Source organism: Elephantulus edwardii, unplaced genomic scaffold, assembly GCF_000299155.1.
Source record: "Elephantulus edwardii isolate Elephantulus edwardi_28Jun2011 unplaced genomic scaffold, EleEdw1.0 scaffold00208, whole genome shotgun sequence".
NCBI classification, from domain to species: Eukaryota; Metazoa; Chordata; class Mammalia; order Macroscelidea; family Macroscelididae; genus Elephantulus; species Elephantulus edwardii.
In genome coordinates, this window is record NW_006399958.1 from 1,822,268 (window position 1) to 1,834,660 (window position 12,393).

A 12,393-nucleotide genomic window follows, 5' to 3' on the forward strand; every position below is an offset into this window, starting at 1 on the left:
AGTGTTTCTCCTTCTCCAGCACAGCATCTGGTGGATTTGAACTGTGCACCTCTGGGATTGCAGTACACCTCCTTGCCACTAGGCCACCAGAGCTCGCCAGGAGGCTGGATTTTTGTGAGGAGGAATGTGGCATCAAAATTGGAGGAAGATTCATCAACAAATTGTGCTATGTGGATGACACAGCCTTGCTTGTTGAAAATGAGGAGAACGTGAAGCATTTCCTGCAGAGGGTCAAGAACTGTATTCTTCAACGTGAATTGAAGCTCACCATCGAGAAAACAAAGATCCTCACCACTGGGCCAATTGGCAGCACCATGATAGATGCAGAAGAGATTAAAGCTGTTAACGATTTCTCCTTACTCAGATCCACAAGCAACACTCTTGGAACCAGCAGTCTGGAAATCAAAAGATTAGAAAAATCTGCTGTCAGGGACCTCTCCAGAGTGAAAAAGAGCAATAATGTCAGTCTAGAGACTAACATGCACCTGATCCAGGCCATGATCTTCCCAATGACTTACTGTGCCTCAGAGATCTGGACAATGACTAAAAATGACGGACGAAGAAGCATCAATGCCCTTGGGTTGCGGTACTGAAGAAGATTGTGCTATGGACTGGCAAGAGAACAAACACGTCTCTTCTGGAGAGGGGTAAAACCAAGTTGCTCCATGAAGGCAAGAATTTTGAGGCTCCATCTCACATACTTTGGCCATGTGGCCAGGAGGAACACGTCTTTAGAGAAGGACATCATGCTTGGAAGAGTGACGGGACAGTGCAGGAGAGGAAGACCCCAGATGAGATGGCTTGACTGGGGTAATGAGGATAGGTGTGTCTGAGACAGTGAGATCAACTAGGGATAGGACAGAACTCAGAGCTATCATGCAAAAGCTTGCCACCATTGTCAGCAGGTTGGCACAGAACAATAGGATGGAAAAACCACCACCACAAAATGCCCTTCCGTAACTCCTCTAGAAATTCTTCTCAAACTCTCAGTGATTTAGCACCGCATCTGAAAGATTTCCTCAAGATTTTGGGAACTGGGAATGAATTGTCCCTGGGGATTCACAACATCAGCGTCTGCGAGACTTCTCCCACACTCATACCACCTGTGGGAAACTACGCCACCCCAAGCTCAGGCAACCAAGTTTCTTATCACGTGACTTCAGCTATCAACAGATTTGGTAGAACTGGTCACCTGATCCAGAGGCATTGAAATCATTGGCCGTTCAAGAACTTATGGCTGAAGGGAAAAAAAAAAAGATGAGCTGGGCCAATCACATTCTCTTTCTCGAGACGATAGCTGACAAAACCGGATAGAGTGAAGCAACTGATGCTGGGAGGTGAGGTTGGAAGTGTGAGGTAGGGAGATAGAAGGGATCAGCCCACAGCTGAGCAGAAACTGTGAAAGGGCAAAATTATTCATGAAATACAGAAAGTCATTATACAACCAAATCAATTAGCTTGGGGGGGGGGTTGGTAGTGGCATAGTGGGTAAGGAGATAAGCTGACCACCCAAAGGCAGGCAGTTCAAATCCACCAGCTGCTCTGTGTGAGAAAGGTGGACCTACAGCCTCTGAAAACCCTCCGGAGGCTTGGCTGTGAGTGAGTGACTCTGGCAAGACCCAGGTCACCTCGGAAACATGTGGAATTATTTTCTGAACTGTTGTACTCCCCTTGCAATGTTTCTTTACTCAGACAAGGTAAACATGCATGATTTATTTTTAGGACTGTACAGTAATCAGAATTTACAGTTTACCTTTGCAGATTAGAGATAGGAAAGAACCTGTTTCTGAGAATAATTGCATATGCGTGTAATCTTGATTTGTGGTATAAGCAAACCTGAAGTTCAGTCAAGGTCAAGTAAACACTTTGGAGTACTATGACGCCCGTCAGACTGGTGCTGGTACCTCTCTGTAAAATGCAACTCTTACTTCCTGTTGACCTGAGTCAACGTTTGCGTCGTGCCAAGCCAAGGGCCCTTTTGAGTAACAGGGAGGCAGGAGACATGAAGAGGGAAGGAATAAGATAGAAAGGACTTATCTCTTTTGAGCATTTGATTTATGTTCCCATTTCTCTCTCCAGGACAATTTGCATTAAGCTCCTGTAGTAATGAAAACTTCTCAAAATATCCTTTCCTCCATTCAGTGGGTTCCAAGCTTTAAGGTGGACACCAGCAATGACGTGATCTTCATTCCTTCTTCCCATAGCAGATAACCCCAAACAGCCCTAAACTGTGTGAAAGGTTCCTATTTCTCTTAAAATAGCCTGCCTTCACAAACTGAGATTTGTACACCAATGTTTATAGTAGCAGCATTATTCACCATCGCAAGAACATGGAAACAGCCCAGATGTCCAACCACAAACGAATGGATTGAGAAATTATGGTACATTCACACAATGAAATACTATGCAGCATGCAGGAGCAATAACTTTGTAAATTATTACCTAATTTGGGAGGGACTGGAGAGCATTATGTTGAGTGAATAACTCAGTTCCACAAGGATAAATATTGTATAAGACTGTTATTTCAGAATGAGTATAAGGATCCAGGAGAGGCGAGAGAGGCTGGAAACAGGAGGATGTGGATGTGCAGGGGGAAGAGAGGATTAATCACTGGGTTGTATAATTTGATGGGGGGGGTGAGGAAAATTGAAAGAATCTATTAGAATTTTGTAAATAAACTAGTGGGGGGGAAATGGGCAGAGGTGTAATTATAGGGTAGGATGATGTGAAGGATAGAGCGAGGAATGGATAAAGGAAATGGGGAAAAATTTAGTGTGAAAAACAATGTATGCAAACTTTTTAAGAAAATCAATATAAAATTAAAATTTATTTACAAAAAAGTAGCCTGCCTTCAGTCACCCTTTGAACCCACAACAAACACAATCACCCCTTCCCAAGCTCAACTTGCAGCAGACAATAGACCATTATGATAACAATCACACCAGGAAGACACTCACTCCTAAGAAGAATCAACTTACAACTTCGGAAAGGATGGTATTTACCCAGGAAAAATGCTTAGGAAGCAGAAAGGGATAGAAGGATGAATGGAAATGAGAATCACAGGGAGGAAATGGGAGGAGTGTGCTTACATTGTGTGTATTACAATTAATGACATAACTCGACATTTGTATGACTGGCTGAATGGAAAAATCAATTGGCCTTGTATACTTTCACTCAAACCACAATAAAAAACTTGTGGAGCATCTGGTTTTTTTAAGTGAAGGGTTGGTAGTTTCAACCCATTTGCTGCTCCATGGAAGGAAGATGTGACAATCTACTTCTGTAAATATTGACTCGTTGCTGTGGGGTAAATTCAGACTCATAGTGTCCCTGGAGGACAGAGTAGAATAGGACAGAGCAGAATAACTCCACAGAGTTTCCAGTGCCACCACCTTTACAGAAGCAGACTGCTTTGTTTTACTTCCTTGAAGCAGCTTATGGATATGAACCCCTGACCTTTTGGTTAACAGCAAAGTGCTTAAACACTGGAGCACCAGACCTCCTTCCTAGAAACATCCCAGCCTTGGAAACTTTACAGGGCAGCTCTACGTGCTATCCATCAGAAAGCTGGACAATGACTAGGGAGGATAGAAGGAGAATTGATGCCTTTGAACTGTGGTGTTGGAGAAGAGTATTGAGTATACCATGGACTGCTAAAAGAATGAACAGATCCATCCTGGACAGGGTGAAGCCAGGCTGCTTCTTGGAGGCAAGGATTCTGAAGCTTCGTCTGGCACACTTTGGACATGTTGCAAGGAGGGACCAGTCCTTGGAGAAGGACATCATGCTTAGGAGGGTGGAGGAACAGTGCAAAAGAGGAAGACCTTTGATGAGATAGATTGATTCAGTGACAGGGGAAATGGGGATAGATGTGTCAGAGACATAAGATTGGCACAGGATAGAGCAGCTGTCAGGGCTCTTGTACATAAGGTCACTATGAGTTGCAGGTGACTTGATGGCACATAACAACAACAACTGTCCACTGTAAGTTGGAATGGACTGGATGGTACTACATTTAGTTTGAGGGGTTTGGGGGTTTTAAAAAATTTTGTTATTTTTTTGTGTGTACCATCAAATCAGATCTGACTGGTACAAGAGGAGATTGCCCCTCCTTCTCTGGCAGAGCACCTGGTGGATTCGAACTGCGTCCGTCTGGGATTGCAGTGCAGCTTCTTGCCACTAGGCCACCAGAGCTCTCCTTAGTTTGAGTTTTGATCAACACTGTTTCTTGATCTAAATGGTGGTTCTAAATATGTGTGTGTGTGTAAATCTTTAAACTGTATACATATTACCTGTATTGTGTATGCAAATGAAAATAAAGAGGATCACCCTCCCACCCCCATCCCCAAAGCTTTCTGAACTTTAGCTGTTCAGAAAAAAGACACAAAAAATAAAATCGCCTTCAAGTCTGTATTTCACGGGGTAGTCTGTTGGTTATTGGAAAACCCCTGTGTCTTCTTAATCTGGAAATAGATAAAATATGTCTACTCTGTCTAGAAAAGAGAGTCAAATCTCCAAGCAGTAGTGACAGCTTCTGAAATCCTATTCTCTCCAGAATTTCCATTCAATCTCCCAGTGAGTGAACTCACCCCACTCCAACCTATCGTGTCCCGTGTAGTCAAAGAAGCAAGGAGCTATACTCATGATCTATTTATTATGACAGAATCTAAGACACACACCCCACACGCACCCCAAGACTCAATCCCTGATGCCTGCAGTCTTCTTGATCCAGTCCAGGTAGCGGCAGAGATTGGTATAAACTCCAGGTCTCTCAGGCTGCCCGCAGGGGTCTGAACCCCAGGACGTGATGCCCTGGAGAACGCCACCACACACCAGAGGGCCCCCAGAATCACCCTGTAACGAGAAGGCGAGATGAATTACACCTAAACCTACAAAGTTCTTTTCCCTGTTGTATCCCGCATTTAATACTAGTTGCTTTGCATAATTGCTCCTTTCTAGCCAATGGGGATCATCCATTGCCTTCTGGGACAAAACATAACAAAGGATGCAGGGAGGGGTGGGACTTCCTTGTACAAGGATACTGATACGCTGTCTAAAGACATTGGCGCAAATTCTAACCAATCAGGGAAGACAATGCTGTTTTCTTTATCCAATCAAGAGAGAGGAGCGTGGATGCTGAGCATCGATTATTGGAGGCGTTTACTTGACTCTTCCAGCCATGGTCTCTGTAGTGTTCAGTAGGTATCATTCCCATCATGCAAATATGAAGTGCTTGCAGTCTGCTCAGAGGATCTGGACAACTTATTAATAATGTAAATATAGTAAATGACATCTTCATGGGATGGGACTACGTAAACAAGCTATATAGACTGCTAACCTGGGATGGGTCGGTTTCACCAGCCTGCCGGGCTTGAAAGAACCATCGTAGAGATGGAATAAAGGGATCTCCCTGGCAGAAAGTTGGCGCTCTGGGGACACAGTCCATAGGGAGCTATTCAAAAGAGACGTAGGGAGAGAGATGAAAATTCTTTGGTTTAACATATGGCCTCAAAAACCCAATGGAGGATCAACAATGGAGAGGTGGCAGAACAGAATCAGGAAATCGTCATGAGACAGAGCTAGAGATTGGTAGTCCGCAGGTCAAGAAAGCTGAGTGTCTTTGAGGCAGGAGAGTCATAGTGGTGGAGTGGATGCCTTTGGGGCATTTGTCCAGGAGCTAAGTTTGCCAGACCACAGAGCCAGACAGAACCTCAGACCTGGACTTGTTTTGAGTAAGCTGCTTTGGGGTATACTTCTGGTGGCCTAATGGTTAGGGAGTTCTTCAAAGAACCCAAAGGCAAGTGGTTGGGATCCACCAGCTATGCCTTGGGAGAAAGATGAGAAATGTCCTTTTGTACCATTTATAGCCTCTGAAAACCCCTGGGAGGGTGAGTTAATGAATGAGTCAGGAAGGAAGGAAGGAAGGAGCGGGAGGAAGGAAGGAAGGAAGGAAAGAAGGAGGGAGGGAGGGAGGAAGGAGGAGGAGAGGAAGGAAGGAAGGAAGGAAGGAAGGAAGGAAGGAAGGAAGGAAGGAAGGAAGGAAGGAAGGAAACCCAAACAAAACTATGGCTTGTGTAAGTCACACCTTAGTCTTTAAACTGACACCATTGCTCTTCAGCACTTTGAAGAGGTTCTTGACAGCAGATTTTTCCCAATGCAGCAATTTTTTTCTTAACTGCTGCCACCATGGATGTTGAGAACAGATCCAAGCAGAATGAAATTGTTGACAGCTTCAATCGTCTTTCTATCTATCATGATGAGATAGATTAATACAGTAACCGGAGTAATGGGGATAGGTGTGTCAGAGTCAGTGAGACTGGCTCAGGATAGGGAGGGCTTCAGAGCTGTTGTACATAGGGTCACTATGAGTCACAGGTGACTTTTCGGCACATAATAACACCATGATGTTACCTCTTTGCCTACTGGTGAGGATTTTTGTTTTCTTGATGTTGAGATGTAGTCCATGTTGGAGGTGGTAGTCTTTGATCTTCTGCAGTCAATGTTTCCGGTGTTCACTTCTGCGAGCATGGTCGTATCATCTACATAAAGCAATCTTCTTCCAATCTTGCCAAGTCCCATAATCATGAGTGTTGTCTGTGAGTCCTGTGTGACCATCTCAACAGATAATCAAACCCGGCAGAGAAACGGTGCAGCAGGAGGGATGGCTGATGCCAGAGTTGGTAAGAAGCTTTAGGCTGTTGATGTTGAAGGAGATTCTCCTCCTTTGAAAAGTTACAAGAGGTTGGACAATGATGCATGCACCTCAATACTGTTTTTACAGTGGGAATTATATGGAAGAAATGGAGTTGATTCTTGGCTATTGGTAAAAGAGAACACTGAATTCAATCACCAAGCCTGGAAGAATTGTTTTTCGCTGTGTGCGCATGTACATGTGGCATGGGTACACACACACATACACACACACTACCCTCAGGAAAAAGTAATGTTTCTGTGAAAAAGGAACACTTTCTCTAGGGAATGTATTTCAGAAATATTGACTCTCACAGAAGGGTCCCAGATGGAAATGGCGTCATTTTTGGCCAATGAGGAAGCCAGCACTATGTCCAAAAACCAATCATGAGCCAAAGGGGTGGGGTTTCCATGAAAGGAGCCAATCCAGGAGATGTTCTGAGACCAGTGGACTAGAAGTGGGACCAGTGAGAAGGTGAATACTGTCACTATAACAGATCCCAAGAGAAGGAGCCCTGGAAGGGAGATGAAAAGTGGCTGTGCCATTTCCCAGCTAACTGGGAAGAGAAGAGTAGCCCCCCAAAAAAACCAAGACAAGAGACAAGAGTTATGCTAGAGGAACCCAAACTCATTCTGTAGCATTGATTCCAACTCACAGCAAGCTTATAGGGCACAGTAAGAGTGTCTCAGACAGTTCCCTAGGCTGGAGTTTCTACGGATGTAACTCATCAGATCTTTCCAGGATTTCTTGGTGTTTTTGAACTGCTGGCTTTTTGGTTAACAACTAAGCACTTAACCTGTATCCCAGAGCACCTTTGGGAAACCTAACCAGGCCCCAAAAGAGAATGGCAGACTGATAGCCTAGTGGTTAGAAACTGCGCTGCAATCCCAAAGGCACTTGCTTTGAATCCACCAGATGCACCATGGGAGAAGGCTGGGTCAGTTCTGACTCGAGGGCAAACAACAGCCTAACCAGAGGTATGTTGTTGTTGTGTATTGTAGAGTTGGAACTGGCCCATCACTGACCCTCCGGTGGGTTTTCAGAAGCAGTTAATCAATCCCAAGGAAGGAGAGCACCCATCCTTCCACGGAGCAGCTGCTGGCCTCGAACCATGTGCCTTAGGGAATGCAGCGCAGCTTCTTGCCACTAGGCTACCAGAGCTCCCTAACCAGAGGTATAGCCAGTGCGTATTCCAGGAACAGAAAAAGAAAACCGAGTGTTTACTTGACTTCTAGACTGTCTTTCATTGGCTTTTTTCATCCTCTCTAATTCTCTTTTCCCAGCTTGCACCCCATTCTGGAATCAGGACTTTAAACAAACCTGTAACAATTCTGTTCTCCCAGCAGCCCATGCTGTGTGATCTTCAGTGTTTACTGTTCTTTGAACCTAGGGCTCACTCTGGGAGGTAAGAGTGATCACCCTGGGAGGTAAAAGTGGTCACTCCAGGTGCTCTTTGGGAACCCCACCTCCAAGCCTGGAACCTGTATGAGGGAGCTGAGGGAATGAGGGAGGAAGGGGGAGTTACCTGGCACGTGTCAGCTCCACCTTTGTCACCTGCGCAGACCATCCCCTCTGTGATCTTTCCCGGGTAGGCTTCCTTGCACTTCTCCCGAGGAAAGATGTTTACTTCAGCACAGTTGAGGGTGTCAGGAAAATTCTCTGAAGGGGAAAGAAGTCGTACTCAGAAAAGCGGCCCTTTTTTCTTTGTGCTTGTCCGGACCGAATTTCCTTTCTGTCTGCAGATGCAGAGAAAGTTTTCTGACACGTTTCTCAGTGTTGGTTTTTGTTTTGTGTGTCCCCCCCCCCTTATTTCTATATTAAAAGTGTGAAGGCTATGAAGAGTACAAGAAGGCACCTTCCCACAAAGGATTCTGGGAGAGAGAACCGCAGTATCTGACTGAGCTGGGACCTGGGCCAGGAAAAGACGCACAGAACTCCTGACTTCATGATAACATCAATTGCATTCCATTAACCAGTATAAAAACAACCCCATCTATCTTACTTTGTTATTGGCCTGACTCTGCTGCCCTTTTTACTTCTTCTTGGAAGGTCTCGTAGCAGCACAAGAGGCCTGCTTCTCGCAAAGGACTCTGGGAGAGAACCAGAGTAACTTACCAGGGAGGCATTAAGACCAGGAAAGTGTGCACCAAGCATAATATCAACTGGAGCCCATTGACGAGGATAGATACAACTTCGTCTATCTTGGATGACACATGATTTCTTTCTCCAGGTTCTCTGGACCTATCTTTGCATATAAGCACTAAACTATATAAACCCTACCTCACATTGCCCTGTTTGGATCTCCACTCACGTGACGTTTGATGCTGTGTTGTCCAATTTAGAGACTCACTCTCTCTACATAGCTGCTCCCATCGAGCCAATCCTGACTTATATCAACCTTCCGGGACACAGTAGAACTGCCCCAGAGGGCCCCAAAGTCTCTATAGAATTAGACTGTTATATCTTTCTCAGAGAGACCACCTCCCCCAATAGGACTAAGTAGAACAGCCCAATGGGACTTTCAAGGCCACAGCCTTTTCAAACTCTGGCCTTTTACTTGGATCCACGATCAACACCCGTAATAACAACAGGCAAGAAAACAAAAGACAATGTTACATTGGGGAAAATCTGCTCTCGAGGACCTCTCCAAAGTGCTAAAGAGCAAGGATGTCAGTGTAATGACTAAAGTGAGCCTGGTCCGAGCCATGATTTTTTTTTGTCCATTGTTTTGTATATGTTGGAAAGTTGGACCGTGACTAAGGATGACAGAAGAAGAATCGCTGCCTTTGAATGATGGGGGAATTGTTCATATGGTCACTGTACACAGTGGTTGGCTCAATGGCACCTAATAACAACAATCTTTATGTATAGTTTGCTATCTCACCTTTCTCAATGATCCGATAGAACAGACTAGGACTTCCTATCGTGTTTCCACAACTCTAATCTTTACAGAAGCAGACTATCTCATTATTCTCATCATGACCCTGCCCTAGGACAGAGATCTGTCCTGAGGGTTTCCAAGGCTGCACCTTTCTCCCTCGGATCAGCTGGTGGATTGGATTAGCCGATCAGTGCGTGGTGCAGTGCGCCACCAGGCCTCCTTCTCTGTGTGTGTGTGTGTGAGTGTGTGTGTGTGTGTGTGTGTGTGTGTGTGTGTGTAAACTCACCAATAAAGCCTTGTTTGAATCCACCTGGATTTTTCTGCCTCTTTCCCCGCCCCACTCCCCCAAATCTGGTAGTCCTCTACTGGTCAGGTAGAGTGTGACAAAATGACACCAACTCCCCCCACACTGTCCCCCCTTTCCCCAACAATGAGAGTAACAAACCTCTGGACTTTATCTTTTGTTTCTTGCCCTGCGCCAATTTCCAGTTAAGGGACAAGTGACAGAGGGCCTTGGAGGTTACCATTTGTGACACCTGCAACCTCTTCAAACTCTCTCTCTAGCTGTATGCCTTTCCCCAACCCTCAGGCCACCTGCTCCCCAATCTCAGCTCAACCTTACTTCTTCCAAACCTCATCTCCTCTTCAAAGCATTCCTTGACCACTCGAAGGTTTTCAAATAGTGATTTGAGTGAAAGCCTACAAAGTAAACAAGTTTTCCATTAAACTGTTTATACGCATTTTGGTTTATGACATTAATTCGGGAGCTCTGGTGGCCTAGTGGTAAGAAGCTGCACTGCAATCCCGAAGGCATTTGGTTCGAATCCACCAAATGCTCCACAGGAGAAGGATGCGCAGTCTGCCTCTATTGTGATGTACTGTTTCTGAAAGCTCACTGGAGAGCCAGCTGTGGGTTGCTTGATTGCAATATCACAATGTAACTGCAGTATTCCTGCTTCTTCCTCAAAAGTCTCATTTCCATTCATCCTTCTATCCTACCCTTTCTTGACCTTATCCCCGGGGCAAATGCTACTCTCTTGATCCTGCATGATGATCATGTTGTTGTTAAGTGCCGTCGAGTCGTTTGCAACTCATAGCGACCCTATGTACAACAGCCCTAAACCCTGCTCTGTCCTATACCAATCGCACTATCTCTGACACACCCATCCCGATTATTCCAGTCACTGAATCAATCCACCTCATAGAGGGTCTTCCCCTCCTGCGCTGTCCCTCCACCCTCCCAAGCATGATGTCCTTCTCCAAGGATCGGTCCCTCCTTACAATATGTCCAAAGTAGGTTAGACAGAGCCTCAGAATCCTTGCCTCCAAGGAGCAGCCCGGTTTAACCCTCTCCAGGATGAATCTGTTTGTTTTCCTGGCAGTCCATGGTACCCTCAACACCCTTCTCTAGCACCACAGCTCAAAGTCATCAATTCTCCTTCTCTCCTCCCTAGCCATTGTCCAACTCTCTGATGCATAACAAGTGATTGCAAAGACCATGGCCTGTATCAGGCGCACCTTAGTCTCCAGAGAGACACCATTGCTCTTCAGTACTTTGGAGAGGTCCCTAACAGCTGACTTTCCCATACGCCTTTTACTTTCCTGTCTACTGGTGCCAAGAGTGTTGACTGTGAGGCCAAGCAAACTAAAGCTGTGAACAATCTCAATCTCTTCACCATCCATCCTGATGCTGCCAATTGGCCCAGTGGTGAGAATCTTTGTCTTCTTGATATTGAGCCTCAGTCATATCATATAAGTTCGACTCATTGCCATTACGGTAGATCTATTAAATGACTGATGCTCCCGTGGGTTTGGCAAGTGGTAAATCCCACCAGAGGAGACACCTTTCTCCTGCAGAGATGCGCTGTCAGAGAGCCCCCTAGTGGAAGAGCAGTGAAGAACAGTGATGTAATCTGAGCCCTGCTGGAGCTAAGAGTCTATTGGATAGTTTTGCAAAGGAGGCTGAGAGATCAGGAGGGATGTCCTCAGAGGCGAGGAGGTGGAGCTGCAATTTTGAAGGGACCTGCCAATTTCCATTTGTTGGTGTCCCTGCTAGATGGCTATGAGTCAGAACAGAATTGAGCCCTGCCGGGTTCTGCACCTTTCCTTGCAATCACCGCTCTGTCTGAGCCCCTTGTTGTCCGTCTCATTGAAGGTCTTCCTCCTGTTTTACTGACCCTCTGCACTTTTCCGAGTGCATGTCTTTCTCCAAGGACTGGATGGGTCGCGCTGCCTCTGCAGAAGCAGGAGTCAGGCTGGTAGAGATCTGAACTTTGACTTTGCCACTTAACTGACAAGTCAAGTGTTCTTCTTAGCAGAACAGTAACTCCCCCTGTGAGGTGGTTCCTGGAGGGAAGAAGATGTCCAGACATACCCCGGGCTTCTGAGTCCAGAGTGAGAAGAAAGCTGGGATCCTAGCCTACGGGGTGCCAATGCGAGGGAGGTAGAGGCTGAGAGCCTGCTCTCTTGGGTTCCAGAAGGAGGAGGTGTTTGGAAACCTGGGTGCCTGTCTTCCTGGAGAGGCTAAGATTCCAGTGGGGTGCAAACAGCTTGTGCTTAACCACTAATTGAAAAGTTAGTGATTCAAACCTGCCCAGTGGTACCAAGGAAGGAAGGCCTGGCAATCGCTGCCATATAGAGTACAGCCAAGAAAGACCAATGGGTTTGTTTTGTTTTGTTTTCTCAGGAGTTCATCTATCCCAACCAATCAAAGTAAATATAACTAGAGAACTCAGCATGTCTGTGAACTCAGTATTAGCACAGTCCACCTGAAGGAAAGATACTTATCCTTCCTTCCTTCCTTCCTTCCTTCCTTCCTTCC

At 45.7% G+C, this 12,393-nt stretch overlaps 1 protein-coding gene across 1 annotated transcript in view; it reads right to left on the minus strand.

Moving 5' to 3' along the window:
- Positions 1-4,698: 4,698 nt before the first annotated feature.
- Positions 4,699-12,393, minus strand: part of KLK8 (kallikrein-related peptidase 8) — a 10,471-nt gene continuing 2,776 nt past the window's right edge. Inside the window, exons 4-5 of the mRNA XM_006897356.1 lie at positions 8,217-8,350; positions 4,699-4,854 (exon numbers count right to left, since the gene is read on the minus strand). Coding sequence (XP_006897418.1) covers positions 4,699-4,854; positions 8,217-8,350 — 290 coding nt within the window. The remainder of the gene's footprint in view (positions 4,855-8,216; positions 8,351-12,393) is intronic.